The sequence below is a fragment of the Chrysochloris asiatica genome, unplaced genomic scaffold, assembly GCF_000296735.1.
Source record: "Chrysochloris asiatica unplaced genomic scaffold, ChrAsi1.0 scaffold00514, whole genome shotgun sequence".
Classification (NCBI taxonomy): domain Eukaryota; kingdom Metazoa; phylum Chordata; class Mammalia; order Afrosoricida; family Chrysochloridae; genus Chrysochloris; species Chrysochloris asiatica.
In genome coordinates this window covers 684,023-708,548 of record NW_006409032.1, presented here as the reverse complement: position 1 = coordinate 708,548, position 24,526 = coordinate 684,023, and the positions used below count along the sequence as shown (strand labels likewise).

Sequence of the window (24,526 nt, the reverse complement as noted above, 5' to 3'; positions counted from 1 at the left end):
AGGCGGGGCTGATGAAAGGAAATGTGGATAGGTCTCTTGTGATACAATAGTAAATAATTGTTATCAGGACTGATTGTGAGGGTTGGAAATGTAAAGGTAGACATTTTGTAGCAAAAGGAAGGGAGTGATTGACTTTGCAGTTTAGGAGCGGAGGTCCCTGGGACCATCAAGGGAGAAGAGTGGAGAGCGAGACCCTACCCAGAGAAGCAGGGATGCCTGAGATGGAGGCAGAGACGTGATGTGGCGTGATGAAGCAGAAGGGATTTTAGACCCAGAGAGGGAGAGGGGCTGTGTGCTGACGATTGGGGGCAGGCTTAAAGAGTATACCCTTTGGTTGGTAGATGATGCATGAAGCGGATTGTAACCAAGGCAATGAAACAATATACGATAGGATGAATGTAAAACTAATGTTCCCCCATGTAAACTATCACATAATTCACAATAAAACATTTAAAAAAAAGAGAGTGAGCTGACTGAAAACCAATTTGCTCTGTCAACTTTCACCCAAGTCACAATGAAAAAGGAAAAACAAAAAATTCAAATGAGACTGTAAAGAAGGAGGGAAGCTAGATGAATGGAAACGGAACCATCAGAATAGAATAAGGGGAATGCTCACACACTGCGAAGAATATATTTGTGTAGAAACAGAAAGAGAACCTAATGAGAACCTAAACTGCTAAAATATAATTGAGTGAGAGAGTGGGAAAAATAAAAATTATGAGAGAGTTTCAAAAAAGTTCATGGAAAATTTTCATTCCATCTTTCCACGCCTTCTTGCATATATTTGGGAGAAAAAAATCAATCAAAATAAATCAGTGTGGGAAATATACCAGACCGCTGACCCAATGGCCGCCCCCACCACCACCACCTGGGACTCCCTCAGGTGGTCCACTCACAGGCCCGGGCAGACAGAGCTCCAGCAGTCCATCTTGTACCACGTAGATGCTGGCGTCAGGTTGGCCAGGCCGTAAGACGTAGTCCCCCTGGCTGAGCCGCTGGAAGACCATGTGCCGGCAAAGCTCCAGGAAAAGGGGCTTCTCAAAGTGGCCCAACACCCTACAGGGCGGACGGACAAGAAAGGCAGGAGGTCAGGTGGGCCCCCACCTTGTCCGCCACAGTCCCGCCCAGCCCTGGCACTGACCGAACATTCTTTAGCATGTAGAGAACCTCAGAGGGCAGGTGAGAGTTGGCTAGGTCACCCTCGGTCAGGTCTGCCTCCAGCACAGAGGGCGGGGGCTCCTTCCGCTGCAGAGTGGGAGCCTCTTTCTGGATGCGTAGGATCCTGGTAGCAGGTGAGGAGTGGATACAGGCAGAGAGGGGTCACATGGAGCACGGGTCAGCAAACGATGGCCTGCCACCAATCTTTATAAATCAAATTTTACTGGCTCTCAGCCACACATACACAATTTTGTATCACATACGGCTGCTTGCGCCCTAACGGCAAGTGATTGAAGTATTTGCAACAGAGCCTGAATGGTCTGCAACACCTAAGATACTTACTGTCTAGTCTTTTGCAGAAAAGGTTTGCCGAACCCTTATCATAGTCCCTGAGAAAGACCCTCAAGGAGGCAGATATCCAACTTAGTTTTTAAGATAGGGGCAGACCCTGGAAACAGTATCTGTTTTGATTGGAACTCCTGAGATAACCCTTCCAGTGGTCACAGACTAGATGCCTGAGATAGTCCTTCCTCACAAGCCCTGGAGAACTTTGAGATTGCCTTTCTGATGGTTATGGAGATACTTGGTAACTCTCAGTAGATGTGGAGAGTCCAGATAACACCAATCACGAACCCAGGAGTTCCCCCCTCAAGTCCCAGTAACTGTTGAGATAGCCCCTTTCATGGATCACCAGATTCCAGAGACAGACCCTCTAGTATGGGCAGACACCTAAGACAGCTCCACATGGATAGCTCCAGCTATAGCTCATTTCCGGTGGGGGAGATGCACAGGACAGCTTTTCCTCAGACCACAGAGAGCTCTGAGATGGCCATCCAATAGTCACGAAGGTATCAGTGTAGCTCCTCAAGGGTGTGCAGACCTTGGAGATTGCCCCGAAATATAGTCCTTCAATTCATCACAAAGAAACTATAGATAGTCTTTCTACTTAAGACCTAGAAGTCCTACAATAACACCTTTGTTGATCACGGAGACCTTTGGATGACCCTCTAATGTGAAAAAAACCCTTAAGATAGACCTTCTCATAGATTCAATGATGTTAAGAGATCCCAGAGCCAGCTCTCAATTTACAAAGATCCCTGGGAGAGTTCTTTTCAGAGACCTCTTGTGGATGACTGAGACGCCTGAGATGTTCTTCCTATGTTTCTGGGACAAGAAGATGGTTGAGACAGCTCCTGGGGAACTGAAACCTCTGAGATCGCCTCCTTAGTGTGGGAGGAACTGCAGGGTAGGTGATGAAAAGAGATGCCTTCTGATGCACACTGATGTGACAACTTCTAGAGTGCAGTGGCTAGAGGTAGCCCCTTCAACACGTCATAGAGACTGAGATAACCCCAATGAGGCTTCAAAGAACTCATACTAAAATGGAATGAAAAGATACTGAACATTTTCCATGGCCTTTTTGCAGCTTTCTTGTAGATGACACCACAGATACATAGAAGACCTCTGAGACAGTCTCCTCCTCCCCTGTGGTAGGGGAACATCACAAAGAACCCTTTACAAGACCCCCCTCCACCTCAGACAGCTCAACTGGTGTGGGGTGCTCTGAGATAACTTCTCAGAGAAAAGTCCACAGAGGTATGCAAAACACCCTTTGATGTGAACTGACCACTCAGAAAGCCTGATACCCGTAGGCCCCCAGCACAGCCTTACTTCTTAGCAATGTTGAGCATCTTAAGTTTCTTCTTCATGCGTGGCCGGGAGGTGGAGACAGAGGTATCCACCAAGGAGGAAGTGGATTGAGACACCTGGGAGGGTAAAAGGAGGTGGGTGGGGTGGTCAATTGTCAGTTCAATCTGTGAGGGACAAGGGGACCAGATCCTGGGGCTTTGATGAAGTGGGTGAAGGTGCACAGGGAGGTCAACTACGGAAAGGGCCTCAGTGTGATGTGACCCCAGGGGTCCTGAACTCACCTTCCGCATAATCTTCCGGCCATAGAAAAGTACTTTGTCCCTCTTCCGGAATCGATACCGGGGGCCATCCGGGGCTGGGGTTTCTGGGGATGGGTGGGAAGTGGATCTGAGCTCCGCACAGACTTTACGTGTCTCGAAGTGGGGAGGCAGACTGCAGACCCCAGCAAATCTCATCTCTACGGCCCCAGAGACACGAGCATTTCTGCCTCCCACCCGACAGCCTCCCCAAAGGGCCTTCCAGGTGCTCACTGGGCACTCGCAGCTTCCGCACCAACAGGAGGATGAGCACCGCCGTAACTAGCACTGCGACTCCGGCCCCGATCATCACTCCCAGCACCTGAGGGACAAATGGCACTGGCTGCGGGTCGCATGGCTGCCCCGAGGAAACCTCCCTGGGGATTGAGACATCCTGGGAGGTGCACTCCGCCCCCGGGGAGGTCGCAGACATCTCGGGCCTCGGTGTCTCCAGCTGAGGAATGGCCCGGTGCTGCGCCCTCCCCAGGGGCGCGACTTATTCCTGAGGCTCGGTGGCCCGTGTGGCAAGCCGGGAAGAGCAGTTCCGCCTAAATACAAGCCATCTAGTTCTCGCGAGACCGCAATACTGAGCGCTGAGCACTCCGGGAGTTGTAGTTCTCTTGACTACGTACACGCCCAACCCTCACCATTCCTGTTTGCAGAGGGGCCTCCATCAGGTGCTTCAAGTTTGTTGTAAATGGCAGACGGGAGTCCTGGGAGGGAGGGAGAGGGAGAGGGGGTCAAAGAAGCAAAAGAAGCTGGAGTGGTCCGTCACTCTGGCCCCACCCCACCCCTCCGGAAGCCCCGCCTCCTGCGTATCCGCGGGAAGGCCTGGTGGTAGTGCTGGGACAGCTAGAGGGGCGACGCTGGACAGAGTGGCTCACGCAGTCGTAGTTGGGGTTCAGGCAAGGGGTGAGACGGGGGTCATTTGGCCGCTGGCTCCCTTAACCCACTTACCGCCCCGCCCAGATGCCCCACCCGTCCAACCTCACCCTGGGGCCAAAGGGCATTTGGACAGATACACTCCCAGGTTCCCTCCCGGCCCATCCTGGGTAGGTCCCTCTCTGGCCCTGGGAGGTTGTTAAGTCCAGACAAACTGACCCTCCTGCAAAGATTGGACGAACCACCCCCGGAAAAATGGGCACTAGCCGGCTGTCAGGCTAATTACTTAAGTCTGCTCCCAGGGAGTGGAGGGTACCTTGGAGCTGGGGCGCGCAGGATTGTGGGGGTCTCCTATAGACCTCAGAGAGGTTCTGGAAAACTCTGGGTGCGCTTCTAATTTATGGAAACTTTTCCGGTATCAGTCAAATTCTTGACTGTTTGGAAAGGGCACAAACAGTTAAGCATTTGATACCTGAATGTTGGTGGTTCGAAGCCATCCAGTGGCCCAGAAGGAGCAATACCTGATGATTTGCTTCCCCGAAGATTACAACCCTATAGAGCAGTTCTACTATAACACATGGGGTCATTATGATTAGAAATTGACTGGACACCCAACCACAACAGAATAGTTAGGGATCTCAGGCAATGATGCTGGCAACGTTGCTGAATTACTGAGGGGCGCTGGGAAATTACTGACATATTGAGAACCACAAGACCACTGCTGGTGGGGAAAGGGCTGGACCGACTTGCCCCTGGAGTCAGTAGCGTTTGATTTTGGAACTGGGGACAGGGCTCCGGGAAGAGATTGAGGTATGTTGGAATATTACTGGACGTCTTTGGGGGGCTAAGTTTCTGGAACCACTAGAGTATTAACAGAAATTTGGAAGAAAATAACTGGAAATACTTGAAACGTTGCAGGGAAACTTCCTGAGGGCGGAGGCTAAGTCTCTCTTCAGCCCCCAAGGCACACCTATCTAAGCAGAAACACCTGCCCAAAATAGGAATGGGAGCTTAAAGTTACTGGGGGCTACTAGAACTTGAGAGGAATGAGAAAATGTGGAAAAGCCGAGGGTTCACTATCGATCATCGAAGACACCCCTGCAAGGCCGATACAAACCCGGACTCACCCAGGGGCCGCAGCCGGAGTCCGCTCTGCGCCAACACTCCGAGCCTTCAGCTGGCGTCTCAGGCGCGGTCCCTTTAAATTATTCGCCGCAGGGTGTGCCGCAAGCCCGCCCCCTCCACCCGCCATATTGAGAAGGTCGTGAGCATCCCACCATGCTGAGCGTGGCGGCGCCTTAAAGGGGCTGGCAGCGAGCTGGCAAAACGAAATGTCCCTCCCGCTACAAAACAAACACGAAAACAACGCTCTTCTTTACCCGTTTACTTGACCACACCCTCCCCGCCACCCGCAGTGTCCGGACCCGACAGACCCTGGCACAGCAGAGAGCCGGTCCTTAAAAGCAAATCCTGAAAATAAATAAGCATGGCTCCCTTCTCCTTCCCCCGCCCCCCACCCCGCGGAAGTCCGGGGTTAAAGTCCAGTGGCCTTGTAGTCCCAGTCAATTCACCAGCAGCGAATGCTCCTCAGTGGCGTCCCTGGAGCAGGGGAGAAGAGGGAGGGACAGGCTCAGTTCTTTCAGGCACCCTCCCCTCTTCCCGGGCCCCCAACCTGTCCCAAACCGCACACCTGCCGCAACAACAGAGGAGGCTGCAGGCCGAGCCGCTCCCGCGACGGAACTTGCCAGACGTGGGGCTGTCCTGGCACTGGGCGATGTAGGACTGGAGCTCGCTCTGCTCGCCACCGGCACCCGGGTGCTAAGGAGAGATGCGAGGGGTGGCGGTGGGAGTGTGGGAGGGGACACGGAAGTGGCCCCTGCCCTCTAAGGCCCTCGAATCTGCCCTTCCCTCCTCTCTCCGCAGCCGTCTGGGCACTGGTAATGCCTGTCCCTCTTCCTGTTGTTCCTGCAGAACCCCACTATCCATGGCGGGTTCGGTAGGACTCCCACCTGTGCCTTAGACTCATGTACACACAGCATTTCTGTCAGTTTCGGCCTTCTGCTGTAGCCTGTGGAGTCCCTGGATGTCACAAATAGTTAAGTGCTCGACTACCAGCTGATAGGTTGACGGTTCCAATCCACCCAGAGGGGCCTCAGGGGAAAAGCCCTCGTGATGTGCTCCCAAAAGGTCCCAGTCTCGAGAAGCCTATGGTGCAGTTCCACTCTGTATGTAACACGGGAAGGTTGCCAGGAGTCCAAGTCAGCTCAAAGGCAAGTAACAGCAGCAGGCTGTGGTCCCAGTGGCCAGAACTGGCTTGGCTCACAACAGGTAGGAGGAGCAGGGTCTGGCCTTGTACACTCCCAGGGCACACACACAAGGGCCAACTAAGTGCTACTGCAAGATCCAAGGGGGCCAGGGTGACTAGAGTGTGACTAAGGACAGGCTGTCCCCATGCATGGGGGAGACATGTCTGCAAACCCAGGATGCAACACGGCCCCACTAGAAGTGAATGCCTGCACCGTCTCAGCCCCTGGCACTGCCATCTCCTCTCTGAGTCCTTTTTGAATTACAGGCCATCTACTTTTACTTTCCCTTCCCTGTGAGGCTCTCTCCCATTGGCTCCTGTCTCTCCCATCTAGAAAAATACCAGCCAACAGAATTTACTGAGCTGGAAATACCTACCTATCCAATACGGTAACCACTGGCCACACTGCAAGATCCTTAGGTGGCGCCAACGGGTTATGCTCAACTACTACCCAAAAGGCTGGTGACTCAAACCCACCCAGACGACTAGCAATCTGCTTCCAAAAGCTCACTGCCTTAAAAACGCATGGAGCAGTTCTACTTTGCTCACGTGGAGATGCCACGAGTTACAGCCGACTAAACAGTGACTAAGAACATTGTCAGTTTGTCGTACAGTGGTGGCTTGAGTGTTGCTATGATGCTGGAAGCGATGCCATCTCTATTAACAATACCAGGAGGGTCACCCATGTTGGACAGGTGTCAACAAAGCTTCCAGACGAAGGCCACTAGCCTTCTAGTGTTGCAGGCACGGTCCCTGTAAATTATCTGCTGCAGGTTGTACTGCAATCTTGCCCCCACGTTGGGAAGGCCGTGAGAATCCTGCCATGCTGGTCACTTCCATGAGTAGGAAGAAAGGCCTGGCTGTCTGCTTCCAAGAGGTCACCAGCTTGAAAACCTTATGGAGCAGTTCTACTCTGCACACATGGGTTGCTATGCATTGGGATTAACTTGACAGCAACTCACAAAGCCACCATATTTGGAGGATGCACACAATGGGGTCCCTGGGTGGGGCAAACAGTTAAGCGCTCAGCTACTAGCAGAAAGGTTGATGGTTTGAACTCACCCAGAGGCACCTCGGAAGACAAGGCTGGCAATCTGTTTCTAAAAGGCCAGAGGCTTGAGACCCCTTGGAGCAGTTCGACTCTGACATGTGGCAGTCACCACAAGTTGGAGGTGACTTGAGAACACTGGATTAGTTTGGCATTTTTTTTAGTTACAGTTGGCTTTTGGACACTTCATCTGTGAAGGGTGTAAGTAGCAATCTGAATTCTTTTTATAGAGAAAATGTTTCTACTTTGTTGTTGTTACATGCTATCACGTCAGTTAAACACTGCCCGGTGTGGCACCACCCTCCCAACTGTTGGGACACTTGAGCCCACTGCTGCTGCCCGTGTCAATCCATCTCGTTGGGGGTCTTTTTTTGCTGACCCTCCACTTTACCAAGCCTGATGTCCTTCTCCAGGGACTGGGCCCTCCTGATAATACATCCAAAGTAGGAGAGATGAAGCTGGCATGCTGGCTTCTAAGGAGCATTCTGGCTGTACTTCTTTCAACACAGATTTATTTGTTCTTGAGACTGGGACCTTTTGGAAGCACATCACGAGGGCTTTCCCCTGAGGCCCTATCAGCTGGTAGTGGAGCACTTAACTATTTGTGACATCCAGGGACTCCAAAGACCACAGCAGGCCGAAACTGACAGAAATGCTGTGTGTACAGGAGTCTAGGGCCCAGGTGGGAGCCCTACCAAAGCCAGCCATGGATGGTGGGGTTCTGCAGGAACAAAAGAATTGATGCATTTGGTATTTCTAATATTTTCCTCCAACAATCTAATCCAAATGCATCAATTCTTTTACAGTTTTCCTGATTTATTGTCCAACTTTCACATGCATGTGAGGCTAATGAAAATACCAGAGCTTGGGTCAGGTGCACTTTAGTCCTCAAACTGGTATCTTTGCTCTTGAACACTTAAAGAGGTCTTGTACAGCAGATTTGCCAAATGCAATATGTCGTTCTATTTCTTGACTGCTGCTTCCATGAGTGTCGAATGTGAATCCCATCAAAATAAAAGTCTTTGACAACTTCAATCTTTCTTCCTATTTACTGGTCCAGTTGTAATGATCTTTGTTTTCGTTGCATTGAGGTGCAGTCCACACTGTAGGTTGTAGACTTTGGTCTTCATCAGTTAAGTCTTTAAGTCTTTTTCAATTCCAGCAAGCAAGGTTATATCACCTGCATATCACAGGTTGTTAATGAGCCTTTCTCCAATCCTGACGCCACATTCTTCTTCATATAGTACAGCTTCAGGGATTATTTGCCCAGCATAGACACTGAATGTTGCACACATCTGGTTGCACACCTTTCCTGACTTTAAACCAATCAGTGTCCCCCTGTTCTTGGTCTATATATAGGTCTCTCATGAGCAAAGTTAAGTGTTCTGGAATACCCAGTCTTTGCAATGTTATTTACTTTAGTCTACTAATCTAGTGTATTTATTTTGTTGTTGGTGTTAAGTGCTGTTGAGTCAGTTCCAACTCAGAGTAACCCTGTTTAGGGTTTCCAAGGAACAGCCGTTAGGTCTGAACTGCCAACCTGGCAGTTAGCAGTCCAGCGCTTACCTTACAGTGCCACACCAGGACTCTATATTCTATTGTAGTTACAATTAAAATGTAAGTAGGCAAATAGGGCTGGAGTCTAGTATTAGACAGCAAATTATAAAGGCCTTCCCAGACCTAACCCTAATGGGCTGAAACAGCCTCCATTCTTCCTCAGCTTCTGACCCCTGACCCCTGCAAGAGAAATGCCTTTCCCTCAGCAAGCAGACCACCCACACGACAGAGGGGTTAAGAGTGTGGCTTCTGGAATCTGGTGTGAGGTGAGCCTCACTCCATGTCATTGTGGCTGACCCTGGACAAGTTCATGAAACTGTAGGGCTCAGTTTCCCTGTTGGCAAAAACGGATGCAGGGCTCTGTAGGTTGCTGTGCTAAACACTGTCTGTAGGAGACTAAAAGGTCGACAGCAACTACTCTAAAACAAAGAGGAAAAGGAGGGCAGGGGAACTACAGTGCTCCAAACAGCTACAGGGTAGTGAAAGAGAATGTTGCTGACACATAGTGAAAAATGTCACTAAGGTCACTAAACCATTTGCAAAGAAATGATCAAATGTGTGAACTTTCACCCAAAATAGAATATTAAAAAAAGATGACCTCAGGTAACCCCAGAGGACTGCTGGGACTATGCCTGCTAACCCCACACCCCTGCTGCCCCACCCGTTCCTGAGCCCCACCCAGTCGATGCTGAGAACACGGCAGTGGGACTCAGCTGCACTCAGCCCCACCCGCTGTCCCCAATTCTGATGGGTCCCTTCCTCTGGCTTCACAAGTCCTACCGAGAGGCCCCCACATCTGCCCCAGGTCTTCTCTATTCCCCCCACCATGCCCCCCGCGGGTCCTAAGGGCCTGAAGCCCGGGTTGGAGGCTGTGTATGGGCACAGCAGACCGGGAGGCGGCGTAGGGATGCGCACGGGGCTGCGGCTGACCTTGATGGTCTCGTAGGCGCCGGTGATGAGTGCGATGAAGAGGCTGAGCACCATATAGATGAAGAGGCTGATGAAGGAGTAAAGGTACAGCTGGGAGAAGAGCCAGACCAGGCTGCTGCGGCCCTGCTGGGCCTGCATGGCGGCGAAGGTCACGAACATGTCATCACCATTGATGAGCGAGAACAGGCACTCAGACACCATGGACAGCGAACGGAACTGGTGGGGCAGTGGGGATGCGGGGTCAGAGGGCACAGTGGGCAGAGTCTCAGCCGTCCTACGGGGCCCTCTGGGGTCACTGTGTCCCTGACAAAGCCACAGGGCCAATGAGAGAAGCACCATAAGGCCGAGATGTCTGTCGTGGGAGTCAGAAACTAAGGTCATCAATTTTGACAAAGTCACAGAGGACAGACAGGGAACACAACTTCTGACAGGGCTCCAGGGTCATGGTGGGGCCACACCCCCTGACTCTGGCAGGGTCACTGGGCTCAGAGAGCTTCGGGAAGAGGAGCTCCCAGGGTTCCCAGTAGCCTGGGCCCTGCCTACCTTCACGTGGTAAGGTCCCAGCACGATCCAGCCACAGAAACAGTAGCCCAGGTAGATGACAGCCACACAGCAGCAGAAGCGGATGACGCTGGGCAGTGCCACCCGCAGCGTGGCAATCAGGATCTGTAAAGAGACGGGGGTGGGGGTGGGGGGTAAGGACCTGGCCACAACCCAATTGGCCAAGGCCAATGAAACTGGTGGGAGCTTAGGAGGGGCAGTGGACTTCAGTGAGTGAGGCTTGATGGACGGCACCCCATTTGGGACTAGGGTTTCCCATTAGGTTCATGAGGCCCTACCAGTATAAAACCAACACAAACCAAATCCAGGGCCATCAACTCAGTTCCTACTCACAGACCCTGTTATAGACGTTCTAGCCTCCTCTTTCTCCTGAGGTGCAGATGGTAGTCTGAACTGCTGACTTTACCGTCAGCAGTCAAGTGCATATCCTACAGGGCCGCCAGGATTCCTTAGATCAATTTAGCCTGTTGTTGTTATTAAGTGCCGTCGAGTCGGTTCCAACCTACAGCAAGCCTGTATAAGGTTTCTGAGGAGCAGTTGATGAGCTTGAACCATCAACCTTGCGGTTCAAACTAACTTTGCAGTCCAGTGCATTAACCTACAGCACCACACCAGAACGCCAATAATTTAGTAATTGTTGTTGTTGTTATGTGCTGTGGAGTCAGTTCTGACTCATAGCAACCCTGTACAAGGTTTCCAAGGCTGTAAATCTTTACGGGAGCAGAAAGCCTCATCTTTCTCCCTCGGAACAGCGGGTAGTTTCAAACTGATGACCATGAGATTAGCAGCCCAATTCGTAACCACTACGCTACCAGAGCACCTTAATTTAGTGAAAGAGGGCCTAAACCAATCCCTTCTGAGACAGAAAGAGAGATTAGACAGAGACAGCGAGCAGAGATCACCAGGGACCACAGGAACACCGGGGCTAGAGAGACCGCGGCAAGAGCCTTCCGCCGGAGTCCACAGAGATCTTTCCCTAGAGCAGGCGCCCGAAGTCAAACTTCTAGCCTACCGAACTGGGCGAATACATTTCTGTTCTTTAGAACCACCTGCTTTCTAACGCCAAAGGTTAGCTAGGAAGCTGAGGAAGCAGTAAGTTCACGTTCACTGGGGAAGAACAATTCGGAAAAGGAGGGTGAGAATTGTACAACTCGAAGGACGTTATCAATGTCACTGCACTGGACAAGAAGAGATGGCTGAATTGGTGTACGTTCTGCCGTTGTACTTTCAACAACAAAAATAAAACGCACAGAAAAATAAAATAAAATACATGGTGAGCAGCAGTAAGCAATGGAGCCGGAGGCCTCCCCGCGTGGCTCCCTGGGGGCCCTGCCCAGGTGTGGTGGCAGGTGTGGCAGGGAGCCGGTGTGTGCCAGGGGAGGGTGGACTTATTTTGGGATGTGGGGGCTGCGGGACAGGGGTGGCTGGGTGAGGCTCACGTTGTACTTGTGAAAGAAGGTCAGATAGCGGATGACGCCGACCCAGACAAGCAGTGTGGAGGTGCCCAGGAGAATGCTGCAGACGTCGTAACTGGCCAGGTTCTGTGGGATGAGCCATGTCAGCCCGGTGTGGCCCCACGGCCAGAGAGGAGGCAGGACCTGGTGATCAGGCGGGGCAGGGGAACAGGGGTTTGGACGGACCAACCTTAGCTTCAATACCAATCTTCATGATGGTGCCCGAGATGGTGAGCACATCGCTAGTGACCAGCAGGATGTACCAACCATTGACAAACTCCAGTCGTTCCCACAGGCTAATGACACGGCCCCGGTGCTGCCACATGAACCCGACAAACTCCTGCGAAAGTGGGCGGCATGAGGGCTTGTTGGGGGCCCAGCCTGGCCCCTGTGTCCCCCAGGGCCTGGAGGGCTCACGTTTTGCAGCAGGAAGCCTCGGAGCAGCGAGCGAGCACACAGCAGGAAGGACAAGGCACAGGTGAGTAGGACCACCACGTCAAACAGGAGCCGGAAGCTGTTGTCTCCTGTGGGGAGGGGACAGCAGGTAATGCCAGGGTCTCAGCTGGCCTGAGGATTTGGGGATCTCTCTGGGCAGGGCTGGGCCCCAGGTCAATGTTGGATTGAGGTTGATGGGCCTCCCTGGGCAGATGAAAGCCCCTAGTCACGGCTGGTCCGAGGTTCTGAGGCTCTGAGGCCACCGTGGGCTGGTCAGGACCCGTCAGTGCTCCCCTTAGACTTAGGGCATCTCTGGGAGGGTCGGGACCCTGGTCAGCGCTGGGCTGGGCTGAGGGCTCACCGTGCCCGAAGACGCTGGGGTGCTTACACTCCTGGATGTGAGCCTGGGTCTCTAGGCTGATGGGGACCCGTCCACTGTGCGCCTTGTTGTCAAAGATGATCTGCAGGGTGGGGGCAGGCCCAGAGTGAAACCCAACTTGCTCCCAGCCCCACGATGGGTGGTCTGTTAGTCCTTGCCCCTGTCACCCCCTAATGTCCTTGACAGGTGGCCCCTGACCAGGCTCCAGCCCCAGGCTCACCAGGATTCTGAAGGTATAACAGTCGGGGATCTCATTGTTGATGAGGCTCTGCAGGTTGATGGTCTTCAGCTGGAAGTGGATGGTAACGTTGATCAGCCTGGGGGGGGCAGGGGCTCGGGTGAGGGAGATGGTTCTCGGCCCAGCCTGCCAACGCCCCACCCTAGGCCAACTCTGCAGCTGGCAGAGGAAGTGTGGAAATGGCAGGTGTCAGCAGAGCCCCCGGGGCCCCTGTCCCTTGTGGGGAAGTGGCTGCTGGGAGCTGAGCCTCCCTCAGGCGTTCCCACCACCCTCCCCACCCCACCGCTGCAGGAAAAGCCCGAGAAGGCAGTACTTGTGAAACTTGAGCGTGAGGTTTCTGTAACTGAAGCTGCCGTCCGAAAGAGTGAGGTCCTCAGTGGGGGGCACAGGGGGCCGTTCGGGGGGGTCCACTCGGATGCAGTCTGAGGATAGGGAGCCAGGGAGGGGCCTCAAGCTGCATTCGTTCCCCTGAGCCCCCAGGAGCCCCCTCCTCTTATTGCAACACTTGTTTGCTTGGTGGTTCTCCCAGTGACCAGCCACTGGGCTGTCCTCTTGACCCACTGAGACCCTGGTCAAGCCCTCAGTGGGATCCCAAACATGTCGTGAGTTCATATTATTTAAAAATGACAGCTAGTAGGAGAGTCAGGAAGAGGAGGAGGAGGGAATCTGTGGCTACGTGCCAGGAACCCAGACTGGATGGTGCCCAGTGACCGTTACTGAAGGTTCTGATCAAAGATTCCATAGGAGAATCCTGATTGAGAGGGGGGAAATGCAGAACGGAATTTCAAATCCTCGGGGAATCTGGACTTTCTAGAGTAACAGAGGATGGATGAATTCCTGAAACTAGGACCCTAAGAGCATCACTGAACCTTAAACCAAAATATCCCAACATCTTCTTTAAAGCAAACCAGAGTTGAGTTTCATTAGGAAGGAATAAGTATTACGCTCCTTTAAGATGCAGAAGCTTAAAGTGACAACTGCACAGATCAGATCGGAATCTCAGGGTAGTGAGTTTGTGAATGGAGGAGGAACGGCTCCAAAAACGAGGGTGAAAATGGTGACCCAACCCGGAAAATATCATCACCGTCACTGACTTTCACGTGGAGAAATTGCTGAATGGGTATTGGTCTCAACAACAATAAAAATGAACATAATAAAAACTACAAACATAATAAAAATGAACTTAATGAAGAACCACTAGAGGTCTCCATGTGTCTGGCATTACGCTGAGCATTGTGCACTTGTGTATATGACAAGCTTTGAAATGAGGACCACACAAAGCAAGGTTTGCAATCCTAGCTGCCTGGGCTCTCGACAGCTAAACACTGACTAGCTGACTCACCAGTGATGACCACTGGGTCAATGTCGAAGGTGTCATTGGCTGGGTCCACATGGCCATGGCGATAGTAGTGCTGGCAGAGGGCCAGTGCTGAGCCATTTGCCCCAGGGCCGCCTCCGCCCCGCACGTATGCGTAGCGGCCCAGCGAGACATCAGGGAGCATCAGGTACTGTGAGCAGAGAAGCAGGGGCTCCGTTAGTTACACCGCACCCACTCTCCGGCCTCGAGCCCACTTATGCATCATCCCCTCTGCCCACTGGCACCTGGTCCACGGCATGGAAGATGGCCTGGTAGAGCTGTTCTCGAGTGTAGGCCGCGAAGGTGTCATCTGCCCCATCCGAGTAGCCCAGTAGGAAGAGGTGCCTAAAGGCAACGGTGTTTTCCTCCCGGAACGTCACTGCCAAGTGGTTGCTGAGCCCGAACAGGATGAGCTGGCAGGAGGGCAGGGATTCAAGACCCACGGGCAGGACCTCCCTCAGGGCAGTAGCAGAGGATGGAGGACTAGGGAAGAGCAGGTCCTAGGGACGCCCACTGCGGCGGGCCAGAACACACGGGCGCCCCTTGCAGTTCTGTGTGTGGTTACTTGGTTAAGACCTGACTTCCCCTCATCCCCCTTCCCAGCCCTAAACTCCCTGAGGGTACAGACCCTGTCTGCTCAGCCCACCCCATTACTCCCCCATGTACGGCACAGAATGGGCACTCAAATATCTGACCCCAGCACCGAGGGTGACGCCCCGTGAAGGGCAGAGCTGCTGCCTTACAGGGTTTTCTTGGCTACCATTGCTACGGGACCAGAAGGCCAGGCCTGTCTCAGGCATAGCTGTTGGGTGGGTTTGAACCGCCGATCTTTTGGTTAGCAGTCAAATGCTTAAGCACTGTACCACCAGGGATCCTAAGACAATAGCAGCTAATGTCCACCAGAAGCTTAAATAAGTACACGAACTGCAAACTGATGGGCTAGGTAGCAATTATGAGTCTCTTTGCCAGATGTACAGGGGGTGGCTAGAGGGTACACTAACACGCCAGGAGTCCCCGGGGGGTGCAAATGGTTAACACACTTGGCTGCTGACTGAACAGCCAGAGGCTCAAGTCCACTCAGCAGGCAAGCTTAGCAATCTAGTTTGAGATAAATTAGCCAATGAAAATCCTATGGAGTCCAGTGCTACTCGGACACTCATGGGGTAGCCATGAGTTCAAATCAGTTTGGTGGCAACTCTTTTTTTTAAATGTGCCCAGAGTCCCCACTCTAGATTGAAGCTTCTTAAAGCCGGGGCTGTGTCTGATTTATCTTGGGGTTCACAAAACCTGGCACCCACAGTCTGCTCAGTCACTGGTTGAGATTTCTTGAAGTGTCAACATTGTATCATGAGGCCTGAGTTCAAATCCCAGTTCTCCAGGTTCACTTGTTGTGTTACATAGAACAAGTCCTTGAGCCTCTCTGAGACTCCATCACCTCATGTATGAAACAAGGCTGAGAGCAGCTGTCATACAGATGTGCTGCACGTACAGATGTGAGCGTAGACACATGCTTCCTGATCATTACTGCCGCTGTCACTGCTATTATGCCACTGTGGAGTTGGGACTAGGCTCCCCCTCCAAGAATCTCTTTGGAGGAGAGCAGTGGCCACCGATGGTGCTCACTGGGGCCCCTGCTTGGTGGAGCCTCACCTGCACAGTGACCACCACGATCTTCACCACCTGCAGCATCAGCTTAAAGGGCTTGCGACCCTTGGCCCGAAATTTGTCACAAGGACTCATGAAGAAGTACTTGAGACGGCGGCGGAGGTCCTCTTCTTCCAGGGGGGTTGGGAGAGCTGGTGAAGCTCCTGCCTGGGTCCCATAGCTGGGGCTGCGAGTCAGCAATCGCTCAGTCTCTGTGGGAATGGAAGAGAGCTGTGGAGCTCAGGAGCCAACCTGCCTCAGGCTCTGTGTTCTCCTGGTGGCCCCACACTCTTAACCATGGAAGATTTTGAAAGGTCCAAGAAAAACTGGGGAATCTGCAGCATTTCAGGGGTATATGCAGCAGTACTGGATCCCAGAGAGCTATGAACAGTTAACCGTGTGCAGCTGCTAACAAAACAGTTGGGGACTCAAGTCCACCAAAAGGTACCTCAGAAGAAAGGCCTGGTAATCAACTTCCCAAAAAGAAACAGCCATTTAAAACTCTATGGAGCAGTTCTCCTCTGACCCACGTGGAGTTGTCATGAGTTGGGAGTCGACGCAATAGCAACAGATAGTGTCAGGGGTTAGCCGTACTGCTCAGACGTTAAGAGCTGGGGTTTGGAACTCAAAAAGGTCTGAGTTGATTCCTGGCCCAGGGCACCCAGTCTCGGCTTCCTCATCTGTAAAATGGGGCCCTAATCATCTTCTCCCTGGGCTCAAACAAGCTTAACAAGTGTGAGGATGGCGCAGAAGCGGGCAGTGTTTCAATCTGTTGTGCACAGGGTCACTGTGGGTCTGAACCCTAACAATTACAATCTCATCTCTCAGGGAGAGACTTTGAAGCTTAGAAAGCATTGATCACAGGGGTGGGGTGACAGGTAGGGAGAATGTAAGAACATTCTATCAGCATCCCAGGAGTTGATCTGTGGAATCCTTCCATTGATTTCTCCAGGATCCTCAGGTCTGCAGGCTTAGCCTGATTCCAGCCTCCAGCTAGGAGCTGTCTGTGCTCAAGCCAACATTCAGTTTTTTCTGGACCCACACCCAAAGGCTCACCTTCACATTCACCTTGACCCAACCTGGCTAGATGACTGCCCCAGTCCCACAAGCCAGGGACCTTCTTCAACGAATAAGGGAAGCAACGCCCTTGTTGGTATGATTACATTATCCTAGAACTACTATCTTATGAAAGGAGCTCTGGTAGCATAGTGGTTACGAATTGGGCTGGGAACCGCAAGGTCAGCAGTTCGAAACTACCAGCTGTTCTGTGGGAGAAAGATGAGGCTTTCTGCTCCCGTAAAGATTTACAGCCTCGGAAACCCTGTACAGGGTCGCTGAGTCGGAACCGACTCCATGGCACATAACCAACCAACCATCTTATGAGCTAATACAGCGCCAGTATTAAGGATTCTAAACAGACAAAAAAACCCAACCCACTGCCAAAAAACCCAACCCACTGCTGTGCAGCCAATTCCAATTCATACTCACCATATATGACAGACTGCACCTGCTCCCTAGGGTTTCCAGGACTTTAATATTTCTGGGAGCTGATAGCCTCATCTTTCTCCCTCCTAGCAACTGGTGGATTTGAAGTGCCAACCTTGCAGTTAGCAGGGCAACACTTAACCCATTGTGCCACGAGGGCTCCTTCTTAAGGACACAGGCTCCTGGATAGCACATACAGCCCTGGGGTCAAGTCCCAGGGCTGCCACTTCCCGGCTGGGTAAACCGGCACATCTAACCCCAAACCTCAGCCTCTCCATCTGTACAATGGAAATAAAAAAAGCAAAACATGAGCCCGAGGCTCACCCCTGAAACTCAGTCATCCTTCTGCGGGCTGTCTCTCCTTCAATCCTGACAAGGCCTGAGGTTTCCACAACGGCTGGGGTTACAGCTTGTCGAGCACCCCGGAATTGTTCCTGACACATCCCCATCAACCACGTTGGAACACTCTGCATCTTTCTAAGGCCTGCTGCGCTGCCCAGAACCATCAGAACCTGTCTTGCAGGGCTCGGCTCTCTGGAGTTTGGACGCTGGTGCGATTGTTGTTTACAACAGGACTGGAGGAGACGTCAGACCCAGACAGGCCCTGCCTCCCTAGCCGGGATCACAGCTAGCCCAACCCAGACTCTACCAGCCGAACACTTTTCAGTCGCTCCAACTCAAGGAGGGGAGGCCGACCCTCCTGCGAGTTGTGGTCGGAAGGGGTCAGAGACTGGTATTCCAAGGTTCTGAAGAGCCAGAATTAAGAATCGGTCGCCTGGGTTCCAAGAGTTAATCTATCCCCCAGCCCTCCCTGAATTTATGGAAACTGAATGTTTTTCTGCTGAGGTCAGGACGAGAAGTCGGGAAGTGGGCAAAGCTGATGTCCCCAGTATGAGTTCAGGGAAAACTGAGCCACCAGAGCCTGGATTCCGAAGGGAAAGGCTGGGAACCAGGACGTCCGAGGCCTGAGTTCCCGAACTCTGAGCTTAGGTACGGAAGCCGGGGTCCCGCCACTCCAAGGTCGGAGGAGCTGGCCGCCCGCCCGCCGCCCGCGTTCGGGACCCGCGGTGCTGCCCGCGCCTCACCTGAGCCGCGCCGGCCCGCGGGAACCGCCATGCCGGGCCGGGTCGGGCCGGGCCGGGGAGCGCGGGACGCCACAGGCGGGGCGAGGCAGCCCGGGTTCGCGAGCCCGACGCCGTCACTGCAGCCTCCCTCCCTCCCGGCGCCGCTTCAAACCTTCCTGAGTCAGCTGACCCGCGCCTCGGTCATGTGACTGTGGAGCCCCCTCGGGGACACATGACCAGCTCTGATCCCGCCCCCAGCGCCACGACGACCCCTGCTGGGGCCGCACGCATGCGTGGCCTGGAGGGTATCCTGAGGGTGGGAGGGCCGAAAGATTCCAGGGCGGGCGCGCGGGCTCCTTTCTGGGGGATGGGCTGGTTCTCAGTGTGACCCTGCTCGGCAACCTCTGAAGCCACCCCTGACTCTGTTGTGTTCCACGAGCAGTGGCAACTTCGGGACGTCCTTGTTCAGTGCTTGACCGTTTGCCTTCCGTGGTATCAGGCGATGACCTGTATGTCCATCTCAAGATTGTCCCCTACTTTCTCCCAGAAGAGGGGTTGGAGTGGATCGTTTCAACTTTTCCTTGCCCCTTGCCCCAACCATCAGCAAATCCTATTGCATACCTTAATGACATCCCAAATAGAACGGTTTATCCCCACCCCTCTGACCACCAGATTAGGGCCCCAGTAGTCCTCTGCTGGACCCTTCTAACAGCCTTCCTCCCTGGTATTCACAGGTTCCCAGTCCTGTCCACTCTCCTGCGCCCCGCCCCCCCTCCAATTCCCACCCAGCAGCCAGAAATGACTTCAAATATAATTTAGGCTGCTAGTGGTTTCCCATTGCTCTAGGTAACAACCAAACTTCCCCTGTAAGCCTGCCAAGGCCTTGTGGGTTTACTCCCACCTCCTCCTCTTCCATCTCATCTCTTGGGACCCCAGGGCCTTTGCATGCTTTTTCCCTGCACCACACTGGTTAAGAACCCAGGCTCTGGAGGGCAGATGATTCCAGTTTTATTCTAGGAACTCCCAACCACCAACCTCTATGTCTTTCAACAAATCCCTTAATCTCTACATGGCTGTTTCCTCATTTGCAAGAAACCTCAGTCAAAGGAATCACACAGGCTGGGCACATAGATCTGGTTACTAAATCAGTGGTTATGTATGAAAGCTTGGAAAGGTGGTCCTCCCAGTTCATGAGAAGTCCTGTTACACTGCTTCTAGAACATACGATATCCTGTAATGATTCATACATTACATATTTTGTCTCCCTATGCTATTTATCTTGCTTCCTGTTGAGACCTCAGTGCTCAACAGAATTAAGAATCAGTCGCCTGGGTTCCAAGAGTTAATCCATCCAAGAATTAAAATCAGTCGTGGCCTTTGAAGTAGGTTAAAGGAGAAATGGTTCAGGGCTAGCTAGCCACATGGTCTCACATCAACCTACCAGGCTGCAGACTTGCCATAAAATCCACCATTGAAATCATTCCGGTGATAGTGGCTGCCACAGGAGCTGTGGCTACGTAGAAAGGCTAAAGGGAGGGGACCCTGTCCCAGGTCACTCAAAGAATGAGTGGCTGGGCCTGAGGGGCAGGATATTCATCTGTGGGATGGAACTTGCTGAACAGATGGGGCTCTAGCACCCAGAAAGGAAGCCAGGACACTGGGATTCCCCCATGAATGGCTGGCCCTGGCCACATTCGTCCATCTCCTGAGGAAGGGACCTTGTATCAGGACAAAAGAGCAAGAGGTGAACCACGACAGAGCCAGTAGGCAGTGGTAGGATTTTACTAACTGCACGACACACAACTTCCTCAGGATCCCTGGATGCCAGTGTTCCCTTCAGCCATCGGGACTCAGCAGAGCCTCTTGCTCCGGTGACCACACAGGACTCTCATCAGTAGGGGCGGCTGGGTTGACAGTGTCGTGGATGGAAGAGGAGTTGAGGTCAGGGCTGGAAGAAGCCAGGTCAGGTTTGCCCTCCTGATCAGGCTTAGGGTCAGAAGACTGGACAGGCTCAGGGTGGGAGGTGGATGGAGAGCCAGGGCTGGGTTTGCGGTTGGGATTAGGAAGGGAGCCCAGTGCAGAGACAGGGTCAGGGCCAAGGCCAGAGCTGGGACCAGCGCGGAGGCCTAGACCGGAGGCCAGAACGGAGGCAGCGTCGGGACCCATAAGGGAGACTTGACTGGGTCTCAACATGGGTACAGGGCTCAGGCCCAGGCCGGCGGCAGCCGCAGCCGCCGCTGCCGCTGCACCCTCATGCACGCGCTTGTGCTTGGTAAGGCTGGAGGCCTGGCCGAAGGCCTTGCCACAGAGCTGGCAGCGATAGGGGCGCTCGCCAGAGTGCACGTGGAGGTGCTGCAGCAGTGCCGAGCTCTGCCCAAAAGCCTTGGAGCAGTGCGGGCAGGCGTAGGGCCGTTCGCCTGTGTGGATGCGCAGATGGTGCTGCAGGTTGGAGCTCTGGCCAAACGCCTTTCCGCAGTGCGGGCAGCGATAGGGGCGCTCGGCTGTATGCGTGCGCTGGTGCTGCAGCAGAGCCGAACTCTGGCCAAAGGCCTTGCCACACTGTGGGCACGGGTAGGGCCGCTCACCTGTGTGTGTGCGTAGGTGCTTGAGCAGCGCGGAGCCCTGCCCGAAGCCCTTGGCGCACACTGGACACTTGTGGGGCCGTGGGCCGCCGTGTGTGCGCAAGTGCTGCGCCAGCAACGAGCCGTGGCCGAAGGCTTTGCCACACACGGGGCAGTGGTGCGGTTTCTCACCGCTGTGGCTGCTGCGGTGTTTGAGCAGCGTGGAGCGCCAGCCGAAGGCCTTGCCGCAGGCCGCACACTGGTAGGGACGCGCGCCCGTGTGGATGCCACGGTGCTGGGCCAGCGTGGCGCCATGGCTGAAGGACTTGCCGCAGTCGGGGCAGCGATAGGGCTTCTCCCCGCTGTGGGTGCGGCGGTGCTGGCTCAGCCCTGAGCTGCGGCGGAAGGCGCGCCCACAATCGGGGCAGGAGAAGGGCCGCGGCGGGCTGGCCGGGGCTGCTAGCACCGTGGGGCTGGTGGGTAGGACTTCGGGAGTGGCAGTGAGGCTGGAGGAAAGGGGGTCCAAGTCGGGGGTGTCGCTGTTTGGGTCGAGAACCAAGGGGACAGGGCCGATGACATCTGGATCGAGATCGAAACTTGAAGACATGGGGTCAAGATCTTGGGGCTCCGAGTCTGGGTTCCCCAAGATGGCGCCCGGAGCTTCGGCAGCTGGCTCGGGGTCCAGCTCCTCCGAGACTGGCTCAAAATCTTCATAGCTGGAGTCCACGTCTTCGGTAACAGTGTTTGGATCTTCAGGATCTTCAGAAACTGGATCTAGATCTTCATGGTTGGGATCCAGGTCCTCGGAGTCAGAGTCGAGCTCCTCATAAACGGGCCTTGGGCCTTTGTGACCAGGGTTCGGGACCAGGACGGATCGCCGCATGCCCGGTTTCGAGGTGCCGGCCACTTCTGCGTCAGGAGCTATAGGGTGAGGAGAGAGAGTGGGTGGAGCTGGTGCTGGAGTTGGAGGGTAACTCTGATTCACAGTGACCCCATGTGCCCTGAGGAGAAGTGCACTCCATAGAGTTCTAATGTGACCTTTTCAGAGACGATGATGTAGAGAGATGGAGCAGCTGCGGACTTTAGACCCAGAAAGGGAGAGGGGCTGTGTGCTGATGACCAGGGAGGTGGGGTGTGTAGCTTGTAGGGTACACCTTTTGGTTGGTTGATGATGATGCATGGAGGGGATAGTAACCATGGCAAAGAAAAGATATACAATAAGATGAATGTAAAACTAGTGTTTTTCCATGTAAACTATCACATAATTCACAATAAAACATTAAAAAAAAATAAAAAAAGATTGTGACCTTTTGGAAGCAGGTTGCTAGGTCTTTCTTCCAAGGCACCACTGAGTGGGTTCAAAATGCCAACTTTTCAGTTTAGTTGTATAATTAAAACCGTTTGCCTCACCCAGGTTCCCTTCTGGAACCTGAGCGCTGATGGGAGAGGCAACCAGGCCACGCCTAGATCCCACTCTTGTCTCCAACCTCAGGAAGACTCCCACCCCAGCCACACAGGACAGAGAGAAGGACCCGATAGAGCTGGCACCTGGATGGAAGTCAGGGGACTTGGCACTCAGGGACTCCAATGTCCAACGCCTTGGCTCTGCCCCTCTCTCCATCCTGGGCTCCTTTCGTGGGTAGCTCTGGTCCTGCAGAGGAAGAGAATCCTAGGTTCCTACTCCCTTGACTGGGAATGGGAAGACACTGGGTCCCCTCATGGGGAAGAAGGCAGTGCCAGGATTTTGCTGGGCACTTGCTCTTGACTACAATCTTGGCTTCCTGCCCTGGGGGGCGGAGGTTAGGAGTCCTGGTGTGATGCTGTAGGATCAACAATGGACTGCTAACCATAAGGTGGGTAGTTCAAACCCATCAGCTGCTCCTCGGAAACCCTATACAGGGCTGCTATGAATTGGAACTGGCTTGATGATACTCAGCAGATGAGGGTACCATACTTGGGGGTTTCCATGGGGAGGAAACATTCTGAACTCAGGAGTGTCCAGTTGGGGGATAAGAATGAGGTGGGGGACATTGGGCACCCCTCCTGGGTTTCAGGGAGGGAATAGGTATCAACATCAGCCATCCCTCATGGAAGGTTCTGAACACCAGTTTCTAGAGGGTGAGGATGAGCAGTTACTATGTGGGGATAGAGAAACACCATGACCTCATCTCCAGGAAGGTGGAAACAGGTGTCAGTTTCCCCAGTTAGATAGAAAACCTTGTTGTTAGGTGCTGTGGAATTGATTCCCACACATAGTACTCCCATGTGACAAAATAGAGTGCCACCCCCAATCCCCTCAGGGTTTTCTAGGGCGTCAATCTTTACAGAATTAAGATTGGCAGGTCTGTCTTTTGCAGAGTTAAGGGGTGGGTTTGAACCACAAGTGCTTAACCGTTGCACCACTAGGGCTCCTTCTAGCTGGGGCGGGGACTAGTGGGGAGAAATCATACCTAAGTCCCTTCCTAGGTGACTAGAGGGATCCCGCTTCCTAGGCAGGGGAGATTCCTGAGCGACTGGTCCCAGGGCTGGGTGGGGCATGGGAAAGCAGACTGGGACACTGTGTTCTGGATGGCAGACTGGGAGCTGCAGCCCCATGACTGGGGTGTGGAGGACTGATGAAACAATAGCTGCTGCTTCTGGGGAGCAGGGACATCTCAGGATTACCTGGAAGCAGGAGATGCCTTCGACTGTCTACTCCATGGCTGGGAGTTAGAGGGCCCACCACAAATTGGTTGTTGCTAGGCATCCAGGGACATCTTGAACCCCAGACCAATAACTAGGAGCAAGTCAGCAAACTGAGAAGGAGTGAGATTCCTAGGTCTCTTCTCAACACCAGACCCCAGAATTAGGAGGGTGGGAAACACTATCTGGGCCCCTCCTGGCTTCCTGGGGACAGGGGGACATTTAGTTTGCCTGCTGGGAAAAGCGCTTCCAAAACTCTGGATCTTTTGAGCTGAGAGGTGGGAAAAGAGAGTGTTGGGGGCCCTTCCTGGGTCCCTGGGGGACAAGTAGGCTTCTAGCTGTCCATCCCCAGGGGAAAAAGGGGGTCCTGAATGCTTGACTCCATGGAAGGAGGGGGAACAATAACTGTGCCCCCTCTGGGTTTCTGGGGGCAGGTAGACCCCCCAGATTCTGCCTTCTAGAGAAAGGGCTTCCTTAACTCCCAACTCCTTGGCTAGAGGGAGGATAACTACGGCCCCTCCTGGGTCATGGGCCGGCCGACTCAGGATTGCTTCCTGAGGAGGGGGCAATTTGAGCTCAGGACCCCATAGCTGAGGGGTGCTCCCCTACCGCCCGTGGGGCCCTCCCCTCAGGACACAGCTGCGGTGAGTAGAGCATGGTAGGCCCACGGGTCGCGCCACCTCTGCCCACAGAGCCCGCGTCCAGCTGCGGGGGTCAGCGGCCAGGCGGGGGGCGATTAGAGGTCGCCCCGGCCGCGCCCCACGCTGGACCCCCGCCCCCTGACCTGGCCACCACCCGCCACCCGCCCGTGGGGACACTCACCCGGCACCCCTGGCCCCG

General features: G+C 53.7%; 3 protein-coding genes across 3 annotated transcripts in view; all 3 read right to left on the bottom strand.

The window, feature by feature from the left end:
* The window catches only part of PNPLA6 (patatin-like phospholipase domain containing 6), a 38,886-nt gene extending 35,108 nt beyond the window's left edge, over positions 1-3,778 (bottom strand). Inside the window, exons 1-6 of the mRNA XM_006877489.1 lie at positions 3,752-3,778; positions 3,339-3,426; positions 3,090-3,172; positions 2,830-2,924; positions 1,142-1,282; positions 869-1,056 (exon numbers count right to left, since the gene is read on the bottom strand). Coding sequence (XP_006877551.1) covers positions 869-1,056; positions 1,142-1,282; positions 2,830-2,924; positions 3,090-3,172; positions 3,339-3,426; positions 3,752-3,778 — 622 coding nt within the window. The remainder of the gene's footprint in view (positions 1-868; positions 1,057-1,141; positions 1,283-2,829; positions 2,925-3,089; positions 3,173-3,338; positions 3,427-3,751) is intronic.
* A 1,770-nt stretch (positions 3,779-5,548) lies between these two features.
* On the bottom strand, positions 5,549-18,495 carry MCOLN1 (mucolipin 1). The gene is made up of 14 exons (XM_006877481.1): positions 18,465-18,495; positions 15,901-16,106; positions 14,496-14,663; positions 14,236-14,401; positions 13,207-13,315; positions 12,876-12,972; positions 12,638-12,737; positions 12,259-12,365; positions 12,032-12,181; positions 11,827-11,928; positions 10,370-10,492; positions 9,827-10,042; positions 5,677-5,804; positions 5,549-5,585 (listed from the first exon to the last, which is right to left on the bottom strand). The coding sequence occupies exons 1-14, from the start codon at positions 18,493-18,495 to the stop codon at positions 5,549-5,551; spliced, it is 1,740 nt and encodes a 579-aa protein (XP_006877543.1).
* Positions 18,496-20,279: 1,784 nt separating this feature from the next.
* ZNF358 (zinc finger protein 358) lies at positions 20,280-21,887 on the bottom strand. The gene has a single exon (XM_006877488.1). The coding sequence runs from the start codon at positions 21,885-21,887 to the stop codon at positions 20,280-20,282; it is 1,608 nt and encodes a 535-aa protein (XP_006877550.1).
* Between the last annotated feature and the right edge of the window lie 2,639 nt (positions 21,888-24,526).

Coding starts and splice junctions, on each gene's coding strand:
- MCOLN1 (XM_006877481.1), bottom strand. CDS start 18,495: ATGGCGGTTCCCGCGGGCCGGCGCGGCTCAG. Junction 12,973..13,206: donor CTCACGCTCAAGTTTCACAA/GTACTGCCTTCT, acceptor TGCCCCCCCCAG/GCTGATCAACGTTACCATCC. Junction 10,493..11,826: donor CCTTCTTTCACAAGTACAAC/GTGAGCCTCACC, acceptor GTCTCTTTACAG/ATCCTGATTGCCACGCTGCG.
- ZNF358 (XM_006877488.1), bottom strand. CDS start 21,887: ATGCGGCGATCCGTCCTGGTCCCGAACCCTGGTCACAAAGGCCCAAGG.